At 47.4% G+C, this 24,688-nt stretch overlaps 1 protein-coding gene across 2 annotated transcripts in view; it reads right to left on the bottom strand.

Annotated features, from left to right (window-relative positions):
- The window catches only part of SLC15A1 (solute carrier family 15 member 1), a 51,167-nt gene that overhangs the window by 24,813 nt on the left and 1,666 nt on the right, over positions 1–24,688 (bottom strand). The window contains exons 2-8 of one of the 2 annotated variants that reach the window (XM_021695930.1): positions 10,512–10,528; positions 10,028–10,109; positions 9,787–9,928; positions 8,751–8,870; positions 4,537–4,636; positions 4,224–4,314; positions 2,306–2,389 (exon numbers count right to left, since the gene is read on the bottom strand). In XM_021695930.1, coding sequence (XP_021551605.1) covers positions 2,306–2,389; positions 4,224–4,314; positions 4,537–4,636; positions 8,751–8,870; positions 9,787–9,928; positions 10,028–10,109; positions 10,512–10,528 — 636 coding nt within the window. Of the gene's footprint in view, positions 1–2,305; positions 2,390–4,223; positions 4,315–4,536; positions 4,637–8,750; positions 8,871–9,786; positions 9,929–10,027; positions 10,183–10,511; positions 10,529–24,688 lie in introns of those variants that run through there. The other variant, XM_021695929.1, reaches the window with a different exon arrangement.

Genomic DNA, 24,688 nt, shown 5'->3' with positions numbered 1-24,688 from the left:
TGTTAACAAGGCATTTGACAGAACTGCCTGTGACCTATAAGATGTGCTTTTATTTGAGTTATAACCTTGTTTTGGAAACACTGGGATGACTCACAGAATGGCCTTGCTTACCTATCTCCCCGTTTAGAAAGTGCTTTGGATCCTAACAATCACCGGAGCTTCTGAGTGATGGTATATTTGTGTTCTCACACACAAACACTGAAGCCTATTACTACCAGAACACAATCTTTGACGTAAGAATGACACATACAGATTAAATGAAAATTTACCTAATGCCAATTGAATACAGTGTTTGGCCTAGATAAGTAGTTTTTGAAATCCTCTCTATCTCCTTACCCAGAATTAGAGAGAAGAAGGTGTGTGTATATATATATATATATATATATATATATATATATACACATACACACGAGTCTTTTAGGGGAGTGTGGCAGTGTTTAAAGAATTATGGAAGAAAATGGGGACAGAAAAAAGGGGAAAATATTGAACTCTGGCACAGGTGTATGGATAAAGCGAAATTGCTACAAGCTGAGCACAGGGTTAAAGGGGGCATACTGAGCGCTCTTAAAAACTGACAAAAATCAGAGAAAGTAACAGTGCCAGCTCTACGTGATTTGAGTGGGAGGCTGTAAAGGCTTGAGATGGTTACTGGGCTCGGTTTCCTTCTTGTACTACTGTTACAGGTGGAATCATGCCCCACCCGCAAAAGATGCTGAAGTCCCTACCCCCAATATCTCAGAATGTGACCTTATTTGAAAATACAGTCTTTGCGGTAGATCGAATTAAGATGAGATCATTGAGGGGCGCCTGGGTGGCTCAGTCGGTTAAGCGGCTGCCTTTGGCTCAGGTCATGATCCCAGGGTCCTGGGATCGAGCCCCGCATCGGGCTCCCTGCTCGGCAGAGAGCCTGCTTCTCCCTCTCTCTCTCTGCCTTTCTCTCTACCTACTCGTGCTCTCTATCTCTCTGTCAAATAAATAAATAAAATCTTAAAAAAAAAAAAAAGATGAGATCATTGGGGTGGCCCTCCTCCAATAGGACTGGTGTCCTTCCAAAAAAGGGCAAATTTGGACACAGACGTGCCCACAGGGGCAGGCCATGGGCAGATTGGCGTTACGCTGCCCCAGGCCAGGGAACTACCATGGGTAGGAAAGAGGCCTGGAAGAGATCCTTCTCAGTAACTTCACAGAGAGCACAGCCCTCCTGCCATGTTGATTTTGGACTCCGCACCTCCAGAGCTGTCAGACGATAAATACATTTGTGTTGAAGCTACCCAGTGTGTGGTATTTTGTCATGACAGACCTAAGTAACGAAGACACCTACCATCATTCAATATAGATTATCCTATGAGAAAACTGTCACACTTCCTAAAAAGCCAGAGCCAAGAAACTAATGTGTGAATGAATGTATCTAACAGATACATAGATTCCTCCCAAAAAGAAGATATTCTAGTAGCAACATTTTTTTAAACGATTTTATTTATTTATTTGAGAGAGATAGAGCGTGCACAAGTGAGCATAAGCAGGGGTGGAGGGGCAGAGGGAGAGGGAGAAGCAGGCTCCCTGCTGAGCCAGGAGCTCAATGCGGGACTCGATCCCAGGACCCTGGGATCATGACCTGAGCTGAAGGCAGACGCTCAACCGTCCGATCCACCCAGGCATCCCGTCTAGTAGAAACATTTTGAGATGATACATTATGGAAATCTAGATACTCATTGGAAATATTTAAACAGCAACTGGACCAGGTTGCCTGGTCTCAGGCAAGCTGGAGATGAGCGCATGTTGATAAGAACAAAAGCTTTCGGCCATGGGATCACCTAGTCTAACAGATTCTGTCACTTTCATCTTCGTCTGCCTAAATAGTATCAAACCTTTCTTTTTTTTTTCTTTTTTTTAAAGATTTTATTTTTTATTTATTTGAGAGAGAGAATGAGAGAGAGAGAGCACATGAGAGGGGGGAGGGTCAGAGGGAGAAGCAGACTCCCCGCTGAGCAGGGAGCCCGACGCGGGACTCGATCCCGGGACTCCAGGATCATGACCTGAGCTGAAGGCAGTCGCTTAACCAACTGAGCCACCCAGGCGCCCAGTATCAAACCTTTCAATGTCCAGCTCAATGGATCCCTTTTCCTGTAAACCCTTTTTTCACCTTATTTCCTCTGAAACAATATGCCAACTCTGCTTTGATTCTCAGAGCATGGGAATTATTATTACAATTTGTTCCATGAACCTCTAAAAATTGATTGCAATAATTAATGTGAGGGTCTGAGCTGACCATAGGATTGTATTAATTCAACTGATTTCTACTTACTCAGAGATACAGCCATGAGAGCTGCAGGAACCCCAAACGCCAGTGGGTAACAAGCTTGTTTACTGTGAATTCCACACTGTTGAACTGAGGAGAAATTATGAGATTAAAATTCATTGTGGCGTTGGTAACGCTCATATGGTTACCATTTTTAAAAACCCCTAACTGGTTATTACATATTGTTTTCACTGAATGACTTATGCATGTGCCTTACTGATTTCATTGGCAGCTGAGCCAAGCAGCTTTGGAGTAGAAAGTGCAGGAGCTGAACAGTTTCTAATCTTAGCCCCTAAAGAGAGGCTGACACTGGCCAAGCCAAAATCAGTGGGCACCCCTTACGTGGATTTTCTTAGTGGGGGAGATAGAAGTGATCTGGATACAGTAACTTAAGACAGGGGACTCAGTAAATAAAATCAAAAGTACCCTGGGAAATCAAGATTGTGTGTTCCTGAATTCATGCTAATTAGAAAGCAATTAGATGGCCCAGGGCAGGAGTCAACAAATGTTTCTGTGAAGAGCCAGATAGTAAATATTTTAGGCTTTGTGGACAATTCGGGCTCTGTCTCAACTACCTAACCCTGACTTTGTAAAGATGAAAGCAGCCATAGACAGTAGACAAATGGATGGTCTTGTCCAGATTTCTGGATCTGGCCCATTGGCCATAGTTCGCTAACCCCTGACTGCAGATCTATTTTAGCTCTGAAATCCTAGGATTGGTAAGGAGGAAAATTCAGACTTTGGAAGGAGCAACAGAGATTATTGTGGATTCTTTCAGTGGAATGGTGCCTCCAGGAATAATCTGATCCGAAAGGGGTCTGATTTTGTCTTTGACTAGCTGGTTCACAGTTCTGTAGAGAAAGAAGTTAACTCGTAGAAAATTGATAGTTAAAATGTTTCTCGTTCATAGCTGTACAAATGATTCCAGTTCGTGGCAACACAAAAGGACTCTTCCCTCTGTGAAGAATACCAGTCTCTGTTGCTCAAATCCTTATTTGAGCTGATTGTGTGGCAGTATTCCAGTTTCCTCCTTAATTAGTAAGTCATATATAATCTCGGCACATGCTCATTTCATATTTGTATGAGAGCCACGATTTTATCTTTGAAATTACCCTTTCACACATTCTGCAATTCAAACATGCATAGTACATATTCTAGTAGAAAGTGGAGGCGGGGGAGGGGACGGGGGAACATAATGCAAGAATACAAGCTATTAAATGTTTATACAAAACAAGTTGAAATGGGGTTTAAGTGTCATCTTCAAATAACTACTCCATGCAGAAATATATAAATCCCCACAAAATATTTTCTTTCATCATTTAATGCTTTGCAGTGTGGCCACCAGGGTGTTGTTTTGGTCTAATCTGTCCCCAAATATTCCTTTCCATGTGGGAAATTCACAAACTCTCAGTGGAGTATCTGCCAGCACATGGCTGCTGTCTCATTCTCTTTCCTGGGCAGTTCTTTTAGAAATAGCTGAGATGAGATGAGAATTTCTTTTAGAAAGAATAAAACTGTGCCCATTAAATTCTTCCTAGCTCACTGAACATCACTGGGGAGCAGAGCTTGAAAGCAAAAATATCAACTATGCCCCATCCAGGTGTGGTTTCCAAATAGGACCTCCTGTCTTATCCTTTACTGTGAACAAAGACTTTGCATTAATAATCATTTAGAAAAATTCATTGCTATACTCGGGATGGTTTAGATTCTTCAGTGATCCTTGGGATCAGGGGGTCAAAAAGATTAGAAAAGACAAGAAGCTCATCTTCTGGATTTCCAAGTGTACAGTATGTATCTAACAGCGGAAGTATAATAGGAGAAAAGAGGGACAAAAACGAACACACAAACAAGGACTTAAACTTTCCACCTGACTTCTCTCCATAATTAAAAAGAAAAACAGAAGTCCCCTTCAGATATTTTTTACCTCTGAGTATTGGAGTGATGATAGTAGAAAGCAAGCTTCCAGCATTAATGGCCAAATAAAAGATGGAAAAGAATCTGTTTCTTTGTTTTTCCTGTAATAAAAAGGAACAAGTTAACAATATGACTTTGGTTATATATCAAGGGATAAAATGTAGCTGATGATCTGTCTTCATTCTAACTTAGTTTTGGTCAGTGTCCTACTTTCAACTGTCCTGGAAAAGAATCAAATGGAGAGCAGACTTTGTATCAGGGGAATGTGACTCCAGATGTTTATAATTCATTTATGTAATTTCTGTGAAGGTGCATGATCTTACCTGGCCCTCTTCAAACTGATCTCCACCAAATGCAGACACACAGGGCTTTATCCCTCCAGTTCCCAGAGCTATCAGGGCCAGGCCAATCATGGACAGTGCCCTAGGGAAAGGAGAGGGTTTATTGCAGAAATGTGAGATTCTTTCTTTCTTTCTTTTTTTAAGTAGGCTCCATGCCCAGTGTGGAGCCCAATGTGGGGCTTGAGAGCAAGACCTGAGCTGAGATCAAGAGTCGGACGCTTAACTGACTGAGCCCCCACCAGGCACCCCAGAAATGTGAGATTCTTAAAAGCAGGAGCCTCTCTCTCCTCTAATGTCCCTCAGAAGACCAGGCACAGTGGTTCTTTTTGGGTTCTTGCCCCCAATTTCCAAGGTAGGGAGGGAGTTCCCCACACCACCAACAAGCAATTCTCACACACCCGCTGGGTGTCCTACAATTCAACTCCATTCTGACATTATCTACCCAGAGAGAGCATCGGGTTCCCCAGGGGAAGGGCTTGGTCCTCTAAGACTGCCCCCCTCCCTGCCCTGTCAAGATGCAAGCCTGGTTGTTACCTGTGCTTCTGACTGACTCGCTACAGCTTGGAGCTTCCAGAGACCCTCTCCTTGAACTTCAGATGCCACTCATAAGTCCAGGTTGTTACCTGTGCTTCTGACCTACTGGCTACAGATCAGTGTTTCACACGACCTCCTCCGAGGGTCCAAGGAATTTGCTGGAGCTGCTCACAGGACTCAGGAAATGCTTTACTTACTAGATCCCCGGTTTACTATGAAAGGATAGAACTCGGGAACACCCAGATGGAAGAGATGCGCAGAGCAGAGTAGGTAGGAAGGGGCGCGGGGCTACCATGCCCTCTCCAGGGCGCCCCTGCCCTGCACCTGCACGTGCTCACCAACCTGAAAGCTCTTCCAACCCCGTGCTTTCAGGTTTTTATGGAGGCTTCATTACATAGGCATGATTGAGTAAATCATTGGTCACTGGATATTAATTCAATGTCCAGCCCCTCTTCCCTCCCTCGAGGTCAGGGGGGTGTGAATGAAAGGTCCAATCCTCTAATCACATGATTTGTTCTTTTTTTTTTTTTTAAGATTTATTTATTTATTTGAGAGAGAGAGAGTACAAATGGGGGAGGGATAGAGGGAAAGAGAGAGAGGATCTCAAGCAGACTCCATACTAAGCGCTGAGCCAATGCGGGGCTTGATCCCAGATCCCTGAGATCATGACCTGAATGGAAACCAGGAGCCAGCCTCTTAACCGACTGAGCCACCCAGGCGCCCCTCACAAGATTGGTTCTTTTGGCAACCAGCCCCCATCCTTAGGTGGGGGCCAAAAGTTACCTCTTTAACATAACAAGAGATACTTTCCCTCTCCTCACTTAGCGAATTCCAAGGGTCTTAGGAGCTCTGTGCCCCAAACAGAGAAGACCAAATATATACTTCTTACTATAAATCACAGTCCCACAGTAGTTAGACAAACAAGGGGCTCAGCCTGTTTGAGAAGATGATTCACGGGAATGCAGTCTTGACAGCTGAGTGAAACTTGAATTCATAGGCCTTCACATTAATACCAGTATCTACTATTTAGAAAATACAAAGCAATAGCTTGAATACTCAGTGAGGATTTGTGTATGGGATTCTTCTGTAGCCTTATCATTTTCAGTCAAAGAATAGGTAAGTGAAATATTTAAGCACTGTCTCTGGTCCAATCATAATAGAATCATAATAGTCGTTAAAAGACATTGGAAAACATGATTTAATTGCAAAGCAGAATATCAGGTAATGTAGTATGAGCTTAACTTGTTTACAAATACAGAAGACTGGAAGGAAGTAGAGCATAAGATTTATTACTATATTTTTTACAATGATAAAAGGCATTATTTATAATAATGGAAGGGATTAAGGGTTAGTTACTTTAATTTTTTTTTTAAGATTTTATTTCTTTGAGAGAGAGAGAGAGTCAAGCAGGGGGGGCAGCAGAGGAAGAGGGAGAAGCAGACTCCCCACTGAGCAGGGAGCATGACGTGGGGCTCGATCCCAGGACCCTGGGATCATGACCTGAGCCGAAAGCAGATGCTTAACTGACTGAGGCACCCAGGTGTCCCAAGGGTTAGATGCTTTAATTTGTATTTTCTAAGCTATCTGTAAGTATTTTACCTCCTGAATTGAATAAAAAAATCACTCATAGAATTTACCAACTTTCATTTTATCATTTTGTTAGATTTATAGAAGGCACTGCAAATTCCAGGTTATATATGTGTTTATTCCATATCTTCCTGTTTGTAAATATGGCTTTAAAATGCTAAAAAATATTTTATGAAACAGATAAAGTCAAGGAAGATACTGCACACAGAAAGGATCCTTGAAAATATCATGCTCGTCTTTCTTGGATTAACTGGCTGAAGCCTCTTTCCTTTGCCTCTTTTTTTAAAATTTTTAAAATTTTTTATTTTATTATGTATGTTAGTCACCATACATCATTAGTTTTTGATGTGGTGATCCCATGATCCATTGTTTTCGTATAACACCCAGTGCTCCATGCAGTACGTGCCCTCCTCAATACCCATCACCAGGCTAACCCATCCCCCCACCCCCCTCCCCTCTAGAACCCTCAGTTTGTTTCTCAGAGTCCATCGTCTCTCATGGTTCGTCTCTCCCTCTGATTCCCCCCCTTCATTTTTCCCTTCCTTCTCCTAATGTCCTCCATGCTATTCCTTATGTTCCACAAATAAGTGAAACCATATGATAATTGACTTTCTCTGCTTGACTTATTTTACTTAGCATAATCTCCTCCAGTCCCACCCATGTTGATGTAAAAGTTGGGTATTCATCCTTTCTGATGGCTGCGTAATATTCCATTGTATATATGGACCACATCTTCTTTATCTATTCATCTGTTGATGGACATCTCAGCTCCTTCCACAGTTTGGCTATTGCGGACATTGCTGCTATGAACATTGGGGTGCATATGGCCCTTCTTTTCACTTTGCCTCTTAATAGAACTTGTGCTTAGTGCTGTCACTCCAAGCATTTTTTTTTTGTTTCGTTATGTTTTGTTTTGTTTTTCACTCTAAGCATTTTAAACGACACCTGAACACGGCCAGTTGGATGATACTCCCTGCACTCTTGTGAGAGTTGTAGGCATGCTGTAATATGAACTCCATGAAATAAACTAAGTAGCTAAGCTTTCTTGAGCACTTCTCACTTGCCAGGCCACGTTGTAGGCGCCGTACCCGGACTACAACAGTCCCACCCGAGGTAGGCAGTAGTAAAAATGAGAAGACCTGAGCATGGAGGTTAAGAAACTTGCTCAAGGTCACACAGCTAGCACAGTCAGCATTTGAACCCACTTAGCCTGGCTCCAAAGTCCCTGTTCTTAACTGATATTGTAGAAGAGAAACCGGAGGCATGGGGAAGGTGAGCGGCCCGCGTCTTAGGGCTCCTCTGTGGGTAGTTGGGCATCAGACTTTGGATCTGAGCTGCTGACCTGGGCATAGAGCCATTCCCTTCCACCAACACAGTGCCCTATGGGCACCATACGTGCTGCCACAAGGGACCTGGTCTAAACAGCAATCGGACTGACTAACAAACCAGAAATGCAGGAACTGCAGAGACTAATTTGAATTTCAGTGACTATTTTCCCAACCCATAAGATGGTTTACTCATAGATCAAGAAACTGAGGCACCAGCACAGGAAACAAAATAAATCTTTGTAAGTTGTCTATTGGGCCCTGTAGTGATGGGAAATTAATCTCACAGAGGAGGACTTGTCTGTAGCACTTTCTATCAAGAACCCAGAACAATAGGGCTGGACCAAATACTTACAAAACCGAATTACTGAGAAATAAGTGGAAGTATGGTACCAGAAGACAACCAAAGGTACCGAGTCTTGAGGAAACCTGGCACAATTAGGGATCAAGGTCCGTGGGAGTTATGTCCCTCTAGGGAAGATCAAGATTAACACAAGTATTCCGTGCGCTGACTGTGCCTCAGGTTGAGATGTGCCCAAGACAGCAAGAGCAGTGACTCTGGACAACTACGAGGATGGCGGCATACGAAGACCCAACTCTTAGTCAACTAAACAGCTTTCTCTCTACTGATGAGGAAGGAAAGGCCTCCTTACCCTTATGGTGAAGTTCAAGGAAAAAGATGAAACATTTGAGCACCACGGAAGCAACCAGTGGCTGGGTGGGGTAGGGCAGCAGGTAGGGTTAACTCACACATGCACGGAAAGGTTGTCGGGGGTTCCATCATGGTTGAAGTCTGTGAGGTCAGTAATTGAGCTCACTGCAGTGACTGCCTGTCCAATGGTGTAGACAATGGAGAGCGACACAATTGTCCTGTGTTGAAAGGGGTTAAGAGAGTCCAAGTTAATTGCACGAGAGCCGTCCACTTCCTCCTCTCCCACAGAAAGGCCTCCTGCTTCAAAATGCAACAGCCCAGTCATGCGTATACTTGTTCCTCAAACTTGAGTCAGGTTGGTAACTCTCAGAAAGGCAGCCTGTTGGAGGATTTGTCGCCCGGCCAGCGAGTGTAGAGCAAATTGGCTAGAGCCAGGGGAAGGAGGAAAGGTCTCTTTCACCTTTGAACTATTTGAAAAACTCAATGTTTTCTTCTACCTGACTATCGAAGTGAGAACACCTATGATTAAACAGTAAGAGAGACTTATCTTGTGCCCGGTAACAATATTTGGCCAGCAGTGGGCCATTGGTTATTTTTGTATTGAACTGAATTCTTTTGAGATAGTTCACGAATTTGGCCCCAGAAGAGCCTCCACTTCCTTGCTCATTAAGTCCTAGGGACTTCTGGATGACTGTCTACTGGGTAACACTCTTGAAGCTGTTCCTATGGAACTGGGTGAGCGGCCCATGTCCTCTCTGTCCAGCGAGCAGTACGAGCCTACCAGCAGTGGGCACATACATCAGGGAGCTTTTGTGTTCTCTAGACTTTAACTCTGTGCTTCACACATGATTAATGATGGACAGTATCCCTGCTACTATTTCAAGAAGAGACAAAGATGTTATCACTGTTTGGAGGAAGGAAAAAACTTACCAGTGCTACCTGCATTCTCACTGCTCAATGCCAGGCACTGTGCTAGACTCTGGGGATAGGATCTGAGCCAAAACAGGGCCTAGCAGGCTCTCCTAAGAGTTTGATGGGCCTTGATTCCTTGTTCCCACCGTCCATCATTCCAAACCACAAAGCTTATCATTACTTTTGGGCTTATTTCTTCACAAGGAAGCTGTAAACACTCACTTGAACTTTCCCAGCCAGGAGTCAGCAATCAATGCGCCCAGAATTGGCGTCAGGTAGCAGAGAGCCACAAACGTGTGGTAGATGGCCGTGGACAGATTATCGTCCCATCCAATGAACCGGCTGAAGTACAGAATCAGGAGTGCTTTTTGCAGGGGGCAAGGGGGGGAGGGAAGGGAGACAAAGTTAGGAGCTGTGGTAACTCAGGCTCTTCACTCAAGGGGAGGAGGGTGAAAATCATTACCTCTCATTCCATAGTAGGAAAATCTTTCACAGAATTCATTGACCACGATGAAGAAGATGCTCAAGGGATAGCCAAAGCAATTCTGACAAAAGGAAACAGTGTAGGAGTGAAACATGCTCCTCGCTGGCCCACGTTCACAAATGAATGTTAATGGCATGAAAAGTAGCTGGTGTATATTTAGTAACTTGTCACTGACTATCCAGACATGGAATCTAGAGTTCAAAGTTTTTTATTCCCTTACACGCCACACAGAGACAACAATGAAATAAAGCATCCAGTTTTCTCGTTTGTTCGAGAAGGGCTGGACACTAGCATTTCCTCAAGAGAAAAAATTTCCCACAGAAGCTCAGGACTGTCCCTGCACTGATTGACGTGTATGACAGACATCTGGTAAGTGAAGGAAGCACAGCTGTGAACGTTTAGGAGCAGAACAGCCTGAAGTTTGCGAAATGAAGCTATGTAGAGAAGAAAAAAGGATACTCACCCATGACTTGGACATTCCTGAAAGAAAACCAAAACGCCACTATTAAAGTCAAGTAATTAAAATACTTTTTGCTGAGCCCACACTCAGACCCTCTGCCTTCTCAGGGCAGACAGATGTGCTGTCCAGAAACTTTTAGCCCACTCTGGTGAGTGGGGCCTGGCATCAGATTTTCTTTTAATTAGCTCCTCAGGCCATTCTCACTGCGGTCAGAATTGAGAGTCAGAGGCTCCGAGAATGGTGGCAAAACCATTTCCTCCTTAAAACACTTCAAAGGCTGCTCATTGCCCACAGGAGGAAATCCAAACATTTTTGCATGCCCTTTACGATCTCACGAGGTCAGTGGTGTTTGGTGAGGATTCGGTGAGGGAAATATGAAATGCTGCAGGATGCCTACCACAGGATTCACCCACCTTTCCCCTTACCTGTGACGGCCTTCCTTCCAGCCCCTTCCCCACGCACAGAGGGCTCCCGCGATTCCCAGCTATTCTGGGCGCCCATCTGGAGTCCTTAATGCACGCGACCGTACGTAACTCCTGTGTCAGGAATGCCCCAGCCCCTTCCTACACCGTTGTCAACCTTGCCACGGCATGACCTTCCCAGAGCCCTGTCTGCCTCCCTGAGCTCCCGGAGTGCAATGCTCCGTATTTTTGCCTCCCCTCTAGGAGTATGCATCTCCCCATCCCCAACATCTTTTCCAGTACCTACCGCAGAGCAGGGCCTTATGGTCAGAAGAGGGAATTAGAAGAGCAAGAAGAAAAAAGGTGAGCATCCACGTGAGCCAATGCAAACCAAGGGCCGTTGACTCGACCTTCTGGATCCTAGGCATACTCTTCATGCCCCCCGGCCCAGCCCCTGCTCTGGTTTCGCCTGAATTTTGACAAGAGCTGACCCATACCCTGTCTCGAGGCACAGCTCCCTGCCCCAAAGGGCTGCCCTGTAGTTACCAGTGCCTGTCACATGCTGCGCCCACCCCCCACTGACCAGATCTTAGAGTCCTTTATTTTGGGGGAACCCTTGAGCACTCCCTGCCTCTATTATGAATCAGTGACCCCAGAGAATGGTCCTCAAGCTTCAGTGTGCCTCAGAATCACTGGAGGGCTTGAGAGAGCAGGTTGCCGAACCCCACACCCATAGCTGCTGCCTCTCAGGGTGGCCCCTTGAGTCTGCATTTCTCACAGTGATGTCCCCGCTGGTTCAGGGGCCCCCTGCCCCCGAGAACCACCCACAGGCTGTGATGTCCAGTTGCCTGACTGATCTCTGTAAGTAGGTTTTATTACTTCCCCGGCCCCCGAGCACTGCAGAGACACTCTGTGCCCGCCGTCCAGAGCAGGGAGCAAACACAGAAGCTGGCCTGTCACCTCATATTCTCATTATGTGCTGGCCCTGAGCCCCAGCCCACATGAAACAAAACCGCAAGTGTGCCTGAGGAACTCAGCGCTTGGCCCAGACCCCTGTGGTGGTCGAGGCCCCAGCCAGCCCCCTCGTGGGCCAGGGCCTCGCTTCCTGATTCTGGTCACGCTGTGCTGTGGGCATGGGCACTTCCCCAGCTCAGCATGGCCCCCGGCCTCACACCACACACTCACTTTTGCCCTCTCCAGAGCAATGGTGCTATTTCAGTCCTTGTCCTACGGTGGGAAATAACCTGTCCTGGCCTCCCGGGGCTCCAGGCCCCACTCTTGCCATCTATAAAGTTCTGGAAGGAGATTCCTCCACATGAATAGCCTGGTTTTCTCCCCAGTCAGACTTCCTTGTGGGAAGGGGCTGCTCTGAGAGGCAACAGGTGAAGCATGTGGGCCTGGGGGCAGACGTGTTGCTTTCCGGCTGTGGCCAGGGGTGGGCCCAGCTTCCCTCCGGACAGCCCACCTGTCAGAGGGGGACAACGCCGTGCCCCTCACAGGACTGTTGTAACAGTTCCGAGGGCGAAGGCCCCAGCCCAGGCCTGGTGCCTCACTCAGGGAAGAAGCCGCTACCTCAGAGTCCTCAGCACCTCACACGGGGCTTTTCACAGGGTGGAAACGAAAGGTTCGTTGAACGAACAAGTATTCCAAAGGACGGGTCGTATCCGTCGTCGAGTCCAACGTTCGGATCCTGGCTCTAGCCTCCTTCTGCCCATGAGGCTGCCCCGCGTGCATCTCCTCACTGTCTCCCTGTCCTCCCGATCCCCCCCACCGAGTTTGGCCAGTGGGGAGCCCTGGTGGGACACCAGAGGGTCAGGGTATTCCTTTCCCTGCCTCCTTCCCCAAGGGTCCCCTCAAACTGCTGCATCCAAGGGACAGTCGCGGCTCCTCTGAAGTAGGCCCTCCTCACACAACTCTCCTTCCTGGTTTTGGTCAGTTTTGAACCACTTCCTGTGATGGCCACTACTCTGGGCAGCTGCACTGACATTTGTGACTTCCTGCACCCCTCCCCCAGCCTTTTCTAAATTGTGTGTGTGTGTGTGTGTGTGTGTGAATAACCACTCCTACCCTGAGGGTGCCTTCTGTGTCCAGATGGGCCCATGCCCGGTGCAGCTCACAAGCCAGCTTTCATCGGCAGACTGGGGCCTGCTACTCTCCAGTGGAATAAAAGACCCAGCCAGGAACACCTACTTCTGAAGAACTGCCCCCAAACGAGCCTGGGGGTGATATCTGCAGCCCGTTTCACTGCAGAGATGCCCTGTCTTCTAGAGGAAACAGCAGGGCCGCATGATGCGCTGCCAGCTTTCGCTTCAGATAATGTGGTCTCACCACTGTCTCCCAAAGACCAGACAAAGCAAGCTGAGCACCGCCTGCACTGGGTTCAGACCGGTCCTTGCCATTGGCCGTGGCAGAAAAGCAGGAGGGCGGGCCAAAGACCCAAACCCAACAGAGACAGCCCAGAGCTTCACTGCAACTGTTCCTTCCACGTGGTTTCTCAGAAAAGATTTCATCCGGCCAGGGTAGCACCTATAATATTTTTTAAAGATTTATTTATTTATTTGAGAGAGAGAGAAAGAGAGAGTGATAGTGAGGGGAGGGGCAGAGGGAGAGAATCCTCAAGCCAACTCCCCACTGAGCACAGAGTCCGATGTGGGGCTCAATCCCAGGACCCAGAGATCATGACCCGAGCCGAAACCAAGAGTAGGTCATTTAACCGACGGAGCCACCCAGGTGCCCCACACCTATCATTTTTTTAAAAAAAAATACTGTTTAGCACCTATTGTTTGCCAAATAATAATGGTAAAGATTTTGTTTACTTCAAACATAAACGGTTATAGAAAAGAGAGCTTCGGTCTTGTTACAACAACCATCACACTCAGAACTACGTAATGGAAAATGAAATCCCTACGCTCACCCAGGAGAAAATCCGAGATTTAGTACCCGGCCATCACCCAGGAAGCTTGTTATTTTCAGAAAGGTGCGCATTCCAAAGAGCAACTTTGATTATGGCGGGGCAGAGGTTGCTAACCTCTTCTGCTGCAGAATTCAGAGCTATTTGGTGGATGCATATTGCAGTCAGCATTTCTTATCTCACATCTGTGTCAACAGGATCGCTCTCTGAGAAAGCTCAAGGGGCGTGCATGTTGAGCCTTATACGTCCGTATCCTGACAGTAAATCTAATCAGCACAGTTGAGTGGTCCTCGGTCCTAGCACCAGCCATGGGTCACTTGGATATAACTACTGATCAGAGTAAATAAAGCAGCTCAGAATCAGGCGTGCCAGTGTTGGGTACAGAGTCAACCTTGGCTCCTGTTGTTACTCTAGGCCTAGCAGGCCCTTTTGTCTTTCTTTTGGCTAAAGAATTTAATAAAGTAAGCATACATTATACATTTCTGTGATTACTGACTTGGAGGGAGAGCAGGCAAAACCAAGAAAGACAGTCTATTAATAATTTCCCACTACTTAATGAAATCTCTTCATTAAGGTATTTCCTACTATCTAACAAAGCATATTCCATATTTTGAACCATTTAGGGGTGGAAATTCTAACTGTAATGGTTCATGACCTAGAAATTAAGAATTCTCTCAGCATCATGATGGGCGTGAAGAGTGCATTTCTAGGACTTGGACTTGGGAAGTTGGAAGGAATGAAGAATCTGCTGCTGTCTGAGCAGCTCTTACCTTTAGGCAGAGAGGAAACTCCTCCCCATCATCACCAAGAGTGAAATTGAGGGAGTGAGCTATGTTTTGCATTTAGGACTGTATGGCATGGCAGGCAGAAACAGTGGTCTCCAAGATGTCCGCGTCCTAACACCTGGAACTTCTGGATGTGTTACCTTCCATGGCCAGGGGACTCTGCAGATGTGATTAAGTTAAAGACCGTGAGATGGGGAGTTTATCCTGGACTACGTGGTGGCCCCAGTGTAATCACATGGGTCCTTAAAAGAGTCAAAGGAGGAGATGTGAAGAAGGAAACAGAGGTTGGAGTGATGGTGATTTCTAGGAGGCCAACATGAGCCAAGGAATGGCAGCCTCCCGAAGCTGGAAAAGACATGGAACCAGATTGTCTCCTACAGCCTCCAGAAGGAACACAGCCCTGCCAACACCTGGATTTTAGCTCAGTGAGACCCATGCAGACTTTTGACCTCCAGAACCGCGAGATAATAAATTTGTGTCATTTTAAGTCCCTAAGTTTGTGGTAGTGTGCAAGAAGGGCCATAGGAAGTAAACAAGGATTTGCCTCAAGCTCTGTACATGTAGGTCTTTATCGCTCACTCACTGTTCACATCAACTAAGACTCAAACCTCCAGCAACTTTAATTTGCTCGCCAAGTGCTCTTTTTTAAATAATTTTTTCCCTTAGCTACATTTTCTACCTGTGGGTTCAGGAGTCCAATCCCATGCCTGTTAAATGGGATCTGGCAGAATCTTTACTTGCTCTGCTAACTTCTGCAGGTTACTCTCCATGAGCCACCTGTAAAGTGCCGATGATGCCTCCCCGGGCCGCTACAAGGAATGAGGCGGTCTGAAAATGGTTTCATAAATCAGGAGGAAAATGAGTTAAGTTGATCAACCCTGGATTCTTTTAGGTGGGAGGGCATGGGCCGTGGAGAGCAGGAGGTTGAGCCTTTGCTTGGGACACCCTTCCTAATCATGTGGCTTTAAAGATTCAAAGCACTTAACCTCTGGCCCGCCATTCCTTCACCTAGAGATGCTGACACCATCTTTGCAAGTTGGTTAGTAAGATCAGATCTGCAGGAATGAAATGAACTTTGCTCTTCGCTGCATTCCATGAAGACGGCTGGGGAGTGCAGACGGATGTATGGAACGGGCTGATTTAAGATGAAAATATGGGCAAGAATTTGTGATGGGGGATCCCTGGCAGGGCTGAGAGGGGCTCTCAAAGTAGAGGCAGTCCCCTCTAGGGTTGCTCACACTCAAAACAAGAAGGTCCTTATGACATCGTCCTGGGAAATTAGGCCACGGGGATTAGCAAGTTGTGGACAGAAGAAAGCCAATCTTCTTAAACACAAGCCACGGGGGCAAGCACTCATTTTCAATTAAGCTACTTTTTGAATGGGCAGCACTCCAGCGTGCTGCATGCATGAGGTTGTAGGGGTTTCACGATCGTGTTTAATTCCCCACTGCAGTGGTTCTCAAAGTGTGGTCTCTGGCCCAGCAGCAGCAGCTCCTGGGAACCGTCAGAAATGTGCCCTCTCAGGTCCATCACCGAATCAGAAACTCCCCGTGGAAGGCCCGGCCGTCTGCATGTGATCAAGCCCGCCTAGTGCTGATGCTCTACAGTCTGGGAGCCCCTTGTCGCTCCAGAGCGATGCAGGGGAGCAGTCAAGGAAAGGGTCTGGTGTGAAGGTGTGCACCCTAAGTGGTGGCTCCGCTTAGGTGGCTCCTAAGTGATATGACTCTGACTCCGTTCATTGTGCACCGGGATGACCGAGACAAGCAGATGCCTTGTCTCCACCTTTCCCGTCTCCCATTCACCGCAGCGGACCCGAGCTTCCCCAGATGGAGCCATTCAGGATGGCTCGCGAACCTGCCTGGCTCTCTGCTACCTGTAAGGTCAGACCTCCTGCTCAGCACAGCGTAATAAGCCCTCCAGGATCTGACTTCCATCTTCCTCCACCCCAGCGGTCAAGCCCCACGACTCCTAATTCTCTCTCGGCAACAGGCTCCTTCAGAGCATCCCAGCACCATTAGGATTTAGCACTTCACCCCTCCCCTTGGCCTCCCAGATACTCTCTCCTCCTTTTATATTTCTCTCTCTCTTTTTAAGATTTTATTTATTTATTTGAGAGAGAGTGAGCGAGTGAGAGAGAGAGCAGGGGGAGGGGTAGAGGGAGAGGGAGAAGCAGATGCCCCACTGAGCAGGGAGCCCAATGCAGGACTCGATCCCATGACCTGAGCCAAAGGTGGACGCTTAACTGACTGAGCCACCCAGGCGCCCCCTTTTAGATTTCTTTAGTCTTTTTATAACTGCCCTGACAGAGGGCCATTCTTCTGACTTCTGAGCCAATGTCACAGAGCCTCACATAGCATAGAATCCCTCCCCGCTTTTCGGCGAGGAAATCGAGTGTGCGCCACCTCAAAAAGAGCCCAGCAGGATACGCACCCAGCTAACTGTGGTTGACCTGAGGTGAGGTGACAGGAGGCATGGGGGGGGGGGGGGACAGGCAGGGGCTGAGTGCCTTGTGTGGCACACTTGGTTTGATTGGTTTTTTCCAAAAACCGATTAGCTTTGATTAGGAAGTGAGGAGCACTCTTCTTTCCTTAAATGGGCTGGTCCTGGACAGTCGTCAGGTCAGCTTTGGGACACGTGTTGCACCTGTCATCCAGGCCCCTGTTTCTGGAGTGGTCCGTCTTGAGGCTGTTTCTTGGCCGACCTGATCGTTATTTTTCTTACTTGGCTCTGTCGCCACGTTTCCCACCCTCAGGGCCCCTGCTGGCCTGTATGGCCCTTCTCTGCGCGTGGAGGACTGTGATCATTTAAGCCGGATGCTGCCCCGGGAGGTATGGCTTGACCGGCGGACAGGGGCGTGCGTCCGACAAGAAAAGGTGTCCCTGGCTGGACGCCCTTCTTGGCAACGAGGCATGGGCCACATTCCAGCCCCACGGGCCCTCACGCCGGGTACCTCCTGCGTGTCTGTGGCCAGTGCTCTGCCCATCCTTCTATTGGGTGTTTTGCTGTTGTTTTTTTTTAATAGAAATAGCCACTTTTCCACAAATACTGTCTTCCCCACTAAGGGACAGTCTACTTTTCCACTGACCCACCAGCAAACAGCTCCATCACCAGAACACACTGTGTAAGGTTTTCAGAATGTCAAGGGGTTTAACCAAGTTACCCCTGCGGAAAGCAAATGAGTTATCGGTCCTTTGAGAACTAGGAACGTCAACTGAACCCTAATTGCATGAAGCTACTTTAACAACACAGGGAAACCAGGGCTAATGGGACCGTGTAGGTCTTATTAAATGACTTTGGCATTGTGCCACCGCGGGGACCAGATCATTCTGGGGGCGCTGGTGACCCCGTATCCATATAGGCCACACCGGCCAGAGGCGTGAGCCCAGCTGCTGAGCAGACAGACACAGAGTATAAAATCACTTAGCTGTATCTGGATCACAACTGTGTCACCCCCTTGTTGTGGGACCAGGACCGCTGGGAGGTGGCTCCCCCGGCCGGTCTGCCTTCGCTGAGTGAGTGACACCCAGCCTCGTATCTTTAACCAGCCAGCGGCCAGGCCTCCGACACCTCCTCCCTCAGCCTGGGGACCCCGCGGTCAGGACTGAGGGAGGCAGCCCTGGGTCTGGGCGCTAGCTTACGGTACAGAGTAGCTTTAAACGACGGAGATGTATCCTCCCAAGGTCAGGAGGCCGGGGGCCAAGACCAATGTGTCAGCCGGGAGGGCTCCTTCTGAGGCTGCGAGGGAGAATCTGTTCCAGCCACTCCCCAGCTTCTGGGGGTTACTGGCCACCCTAGCCGTTCTCTGGCTCTTGATAGCATTACCCAGACCTCTGTTTCCATCCTCACACAGTCTTCTCCCTGCGTGTGCGCCTGCGTCCAAATGTCCCCTTGGTATAAGGACACTGGTCGTATTGGACTGGGGGCCCCCCTACTCCAGCATGACCTCATCTGAACGAATTACATCTGTGAAGGCCCTATCTCCAAATAAGGTCACATTCCGAGGTTCCAGGGGTTAGGACTTCAGCTTATGAATTTGGGAGGGGGACACAATTAAACCCATGATAGTCAGAGAGCATTTGTGGTGCCCGGCCCATTGCTGTAGGTTACAGATAGCCTCCTATCTTTTATTTTTTTTTTTTTTTTTTTTTTTTTTTTTAAAGTTTTTATTTATTTATCAGAGAGCGAGCGAGAAACAGCATGAGAGAGGAGAGAATCAGAGGGAGAGGCGGGCTCCCCGCCGAGCCGGGAGCCCGACGCGGGACCCGATCCCAGGACCCCGGGATCATGACCCGAGCCGAAGGCAGTCGCTTAACCAACTGAGCCATCCAGGCGCCCAGCCTCCTATCTTTTAAAAAAGATTTCTACACGGGACTGTCTAAAATCCGAGGCTTCAGAGGCCCAGAGTGGCCACCTCTGATGGGTTTATAAATAACCCGTGACTTTTAGCATCTTGTTTCCAGAATTACAGACATGCATCGCTGAGGGCCATTCCCATTCTCCTTCAGTAAGAAATGATCCCTCCAGGTCCCAGGAGCCACCTGCCTTTGGATATGCTCAGAGATTGTTTACTTCTCAATTGCAGGGAAAGTGGGCTAGGCCAGAGGGTGCCGCAGAGTTAATATGTAGTAAGCTCTTATGCAAAACAGAATGGGCCCAGGGCCAAGCCTAAGTTCTGCCTCAGGTATGGGCAGGGTCGGTCACTCAGCTGAGAGCATTTCCTGTGTATCAGGAAGGTGACCCTTGTTCCCCCAGTGACGTCCTTTATCTACACCTGGGCGTTCTTTTCTTCTGGAAGAACAGCCTTTGTTCTGAACTTAGAGGGAGTCTTGCTTTCAGTGCTCTCCTGCTGAGAGTCAGTAAATGGATCTATTCGCAAGCTAGCGGTAAGTCAGACCTACACCCCCGCCCCCAGCAGGCTCTAGACGGAAGCAAGGCGGGGCGGGGGGGGGGGGGGAGCATGGGAAACAGCAGCAAACTGTGCACCCCGAACAGGCAACAGAAACAAGTCCATCGCATCAGCCCTGAAATACTGTGTCGTCATAGGTGAGAACGATGTCAAAGGCAAACAAGTGTCACCAAATCGAAAGGAACCAACCTTCCGGTCTTTTGGGGGTTTGTTTTGGAGGCCATTAAGTTAGAGATCCTAAATTCTATTATTTATTAATTCGAGATCCTAAATTTTAGACACAAAGTTTTTTTGTTTTTGTTTTTTTTTTTTGCTCTTAGATGTTAGATCATGACTGGAAAAAAATGCCTATGATCACAGTAAGTGTAAAGTTAGGATCTACAGCACATTTTTCCCCCCAGTTGATATTTAGGCTGTACATGGCTTTATTCCTATCACAAGACTATCTCTAAGAAATTTCTGGAATGGTAAAATATGTGTATTTTAAAGATTTATTCATTTATTAGAGAGAGAGAGAGGAGTGAGGGGAGGGGCAGAGGGAGAGAGAGAGAGAGGGAAGCAGACTCCCCACTGAATGTGGAGCCCGAAGTGGGGCTCAATCTCATGACCCTGAGATCATAACTGGAGCTGAAATTAAGAGACACTTAACTGACTGAGCCACCCAGGCACCCCAATAGATGGCTGTTTAGAACTGACTAGTCCTATACCCAAAAATCCATCCGTCTCTCTGGGGGAAGATACTAGTCATGACCTGTAGCACCTCAGCTGAAGATGCAAGCCACAGTGGCGTCCTCTTTACACACTAAGAATACTTCCTGCCTGAAGTCATATATAAGTGACATACATCTTTCAGAAGAACATTTTCTATTACCACGTGTACTGGGTTGAATAGTGGCCCCCAAAACTCATGTCCTTCCTAGAATCTCAGATTGTGACCTTCTTGGAAAACGGGGTCTTTGCAGATGTAATGAGTTGGGATGAGGTCATGTTGGAGAAGGGTGGGTCCCTAACCCCACACGCCTAGTGTTCTTATGAGAAGACAGCCATGTGAAGACAGAGCTGCACAGAGAGGAGGTGGTGTGAAGACACGTGGTGGGGGAAATGATCACCTGATGATGAAGACAGAGACTGAAGTGACCCATCTCTAAGCCAAAGAATGCCAAGGTCTGCTGGCAACACCAAAGCTAAGAGATGGAGATTTTCTACAGCCTTCAGGAAGTGCATGGCCTTGCAGACACCTTGATTTTGGACTTCCAGCCTCCAGAACTGTGAGACTACATTTCTGCTGTTTTAAACGATCAGTTTGTGATACTTTTGTTACAGCAACCATAGGAAACTCGTACACCACGTGAGCTGACGTGTTTTGACGTGTTGGGAAAAAAGGTTTGTTCTTCCAAAAACATCTCAAGTGTACCTTCTAATATGTCCTGATAGAGCTTACAATAAAATCTTGCCTCTTGAGGCAGACTGTAGAAGTTCAAATGCTTAGTCTGTGAGCTTTTCAATGGGTCTTCTTATGTGAGTACATTTTGTGAATTTTCCAGTCTTAAGTCTGATTCTTGAACCAAAGTTTCCTTTGGGTACGTGCTCAGTTTCACACGCTCCCCACACAACAACTGGATGGCTCTACACCCTCTTCAGTGACAGACTCCTTTCAGGAGCCCCGTGGGGGGCCCTGGCTGGTGTCCAGGCTCAGAGGAACTAGGTCTTCCTCATTCTCCAGGAAGTTTGTAGAAGATGCTATCCCTTCCCTTTGGGGCCACTTTCTAGCTGCTGAGACTGTCCTTTAACTCTGTGCCACCTGCAGAGGGTAGCTGCCCTTGTTCTGAGGCTCGGCGGCAAGCAGAGGCACCGCATGGCCTGTCTGACCCGGCCCCCTTCACAGCAACCCCATGAGATGACCCCACTGTCCAGGTTCCTCAGTGATACATTCCTGGGCTCTGAAACCAAGAGACGAAGTTACAAAACAGAGGTTCCTGGGTTCTTTATGTTGCAACCCCAGGATTCTGAGTCAGTGGTTCGCATTTGTTTGCAGATAACACTGCTCTTATTCTTTTACTATCATCACGGAAGAATGTGAAATGTTCCTCAGAGTCCACCCTTGTTTTTATATCCTTCATCAGCTCACCTGGGACACCAACCCACTTACTCTCCTGCCAGGGATAGGATCGAGATGCAGTTGTGTCCGAGACCTGCCATAGCCCGGAGAGGTATGAGCGCGGCTGGCTGGGTGGTCTGTCCCCACCCCCCCCCCTCCACCCCCCCGTTGTATGCAGCTCTACCCTGGAAAAGACTGCTGTCCCTCTCACTGGTGAACTAGCCAGCTGAGAGATTCCTCATGTGCTCCCTGTTCTTCAGTAACTCAAAGGGCAGCAGGAAAAGTATTAATCAAAAAAATCCAAATAAATCAAACCTGGAATAATTCCACCCAGGACATTTTGTACAGGTGTGAAGGACGAGGTAAAAATTCAGCATGAAGACGGCACATCCTCCAGCTTTGACAAGACACCATAAAGCCAATGGTACTTTATTTACCTCGACTATCCCTCAGTGTGGAAAAGTGTTGTTTATGGGTTTGTGGTCCTGCTCCCTGAGGATATGAGTTTCTTCAAGATGGATGGTAAATAAATACCTGTGTCAATCAGTGATTTAGGCTTACCCCCCCCCCCCCCCCCCCCCGCCGCCATAGCTGGACCACATGGGTTCATCACTCCTGCTCTTTCCTACCCTACATTCTTAGCCTGCACAAGCTAATTTTCAAATTCTAGCTACTAATTTACTGCAAAGTTGATCATCACGGACCAGCCAGGGGCCAGGTTGCACTAGATCTTACTGCCACGATCTCATCTGGGGGGGGCACAGCAGCAATATTTGGGCATGGGTGCAGGTTGAGAAAAACAGAGCTTGTCATTCAGAGTCATTCACAGCAGTGGTTCTCCACGTGGCGTCTTGGGACCAGCAGCAGCAGGACCTGGGAACTTGTGTAGATGCTGATCCTTGAGTGCTGCCCCAGACCCACTGAAGCAGAGACTCGAGGGGTGGGGCCCAGCACTGTGTTGGAATTAGCCCTCACTTTGGTGATCCTGATGTACACTAAAGACTGAAGACCACTGACCTACAGACATGTCAGCCTGAAAGATCCCCGGGTCAGAAGTTCTCTCCTCCTGCTGTCTGAGGGGCCCACGATTCCCCCAAGGGTCAGCTGCCCAAGGCCCCCTTCTGAGCGGCTCCAGCTTCTAGTTATACACTTACAGCCTATAGCAGGTTGCTAGCTCCCCTGGGACTTCAGCGCCAGTCTTTGGTTTACCCAAGAACTTCTAGAAAGAAGCAAGAAGGTGGAAGAACTTTTAAGCGACCAGGTTTGTGGCATCTTCAAAACCAGCCCATCATTTTATGCTCAAGCAGGAAGCTGACTGGAAAAACCCATCAGAATCCCACAAGGCCAGCAGGAGGCTGAGAGGTGGGGGGACAGGAATATAATCAACTATCCTTCATTAAGTGAATGAATTCCTCAAAACAGCCTGGAGGCTCTGGCAGAAGGAGGCAGGAGCTCGTTTCATAGAACCTGAAGCCTCTTCATACTTCATTTTCAAAGTGAAATACGGGAAGTAATTTCCAAGAGCAGCAACTTTAGTGCAGACTCTTGCTCAGCTCTGGGTAAGGGAGGGAAATGGGGTGAAGGGAGAAAGAGTGGATATTTGAAATCTTCAGCAAAAGCATCCCTAGCCCCACAAAAGCCTCACCTGAGAGGTTCTCTGCCATTCGGAAACCTAATTCCACAAGACAGCTCTTGGGAAGGCAGCGTCCTCTCCATCCCTGACTCTGATAAGCACACCCAGACTTTAAAGCAAGACTAGGCGAACGATGGTTCACGAGCCAAGTCCAGCTCACCACCTGCTTTTCTATGGCTCATGAGCTAAGACTGGTTTCCATGTTTTTCAATGACTGAAGAACAATTTTTAAAAACTATTTCGTGACACATGAAAATTACATAGAATTCAAATTTCTATGCCCGTACATAAAGTCTTATTGGAACACAGTTCTGCCCATGTGTTTATATATTTTGCACTACAAGGGCAGAGTTGAGTGTTGCCAGAGACTATGCTACCTCCCAAAGCTGGAAATATTTACTATCTGGCCCTTTACAGGAAAAGCTTGCCAAGCCCTCTTTAAAGCAAAGGGTTTGCAGTTCATGATTCTAACTGGACACTGCAGCCAGGTTTAGCTATGCATCGAAATGCCCAAAGCAACTTTTCATTCAGTTTATTCTTGTGGACTCTTGTTGCTGTGTTACTGAGTCTAATAAATGGTATAATTCTGACTCTTACTGCATCTCTCACTTTCCTATTCCATCCCAACTTCTGCTCCCCATTCCCAGGGCCAGCAAAAGAACCCGGTGTGAAAAATTAGTTCCAGCTTCACATGTGATAAAATCAGCTCAAAGCAAACATGTCTCTAAGACCCCTTGCCTGGCTTCCTTCCCCCCTGACATGTTCACTGAGCATCCCACGTGTTCCTTCTTCAGTCATGAGGGGATCCAAAGCAATTTTGGCACCATCTGAGTGCCAAAGATCTGTTCTGTTCTCAAGAGGAGAAGTTACTGCTACCTTTTATTTAAAAAACCTTTTAGGGGCACCTGGGTGGCTCAGTTGTTAAGGGTCTGCCTTCGGCTCAGGTCATGATCCCAGGGTCCTGAGATCGAGCCCTGCATCGGGCTCCCTGCTCAGCAGGAAGCCTGCTTCTCCCTCTCCTACTCCTTCTGCTTGTGTTCCCTCTATCGCTGTGTCCCTCTCTCTGTCAAATAAATAAATAAAACCTTAAAAAAAATTCTTTAAAAAATAATTTGTTTTATTTTCTACCTAAACTTAGATATTGAAACTGTAGGACTTAAGTAACATAAAACTGGTCTGTGGATATATTGCTACTCACATGCTATGCCAATCTCAGTTGAAAAAAAAAAGGGACACCTGGGTGGCTCAGTTGGTTAAGTGTCTGCCTTTGGCTCAGGTCATGATCCCAGGGGCCTGGGATCTAGTCCCGCATCAGGCTCCTTGCTCAGCAGGGATCCTATTTCTCCCTCTGCCTGCTCTGCCTGCCGCTCTCCCTGCTTGTGCTCTCTCTCTCTGACAAATAAATAAATAAAATCCTAAAAAAAAAAAAAAAAAAGCAACCACTGA

The sequence above is a fragment of the Neomonachus schauinslandi genome, chromosome 3 (assembly GCF_002201575.2).
Source record: "Neomonachus schauinslandi chromosome 3, ASM220157v2, whole genome shotgun sequence".
NCBI lineage: Eukaryota > Metazoa > Chordata > Mammalia > Carnivora > Phocidae > Neomonachus > Neomonachus schauinslandi.
The sequence above is the reverse complement of the archived record's forward strand: the minus strand, read 5'-3'. Positions and strand labels throughout refer to the sequence as shown.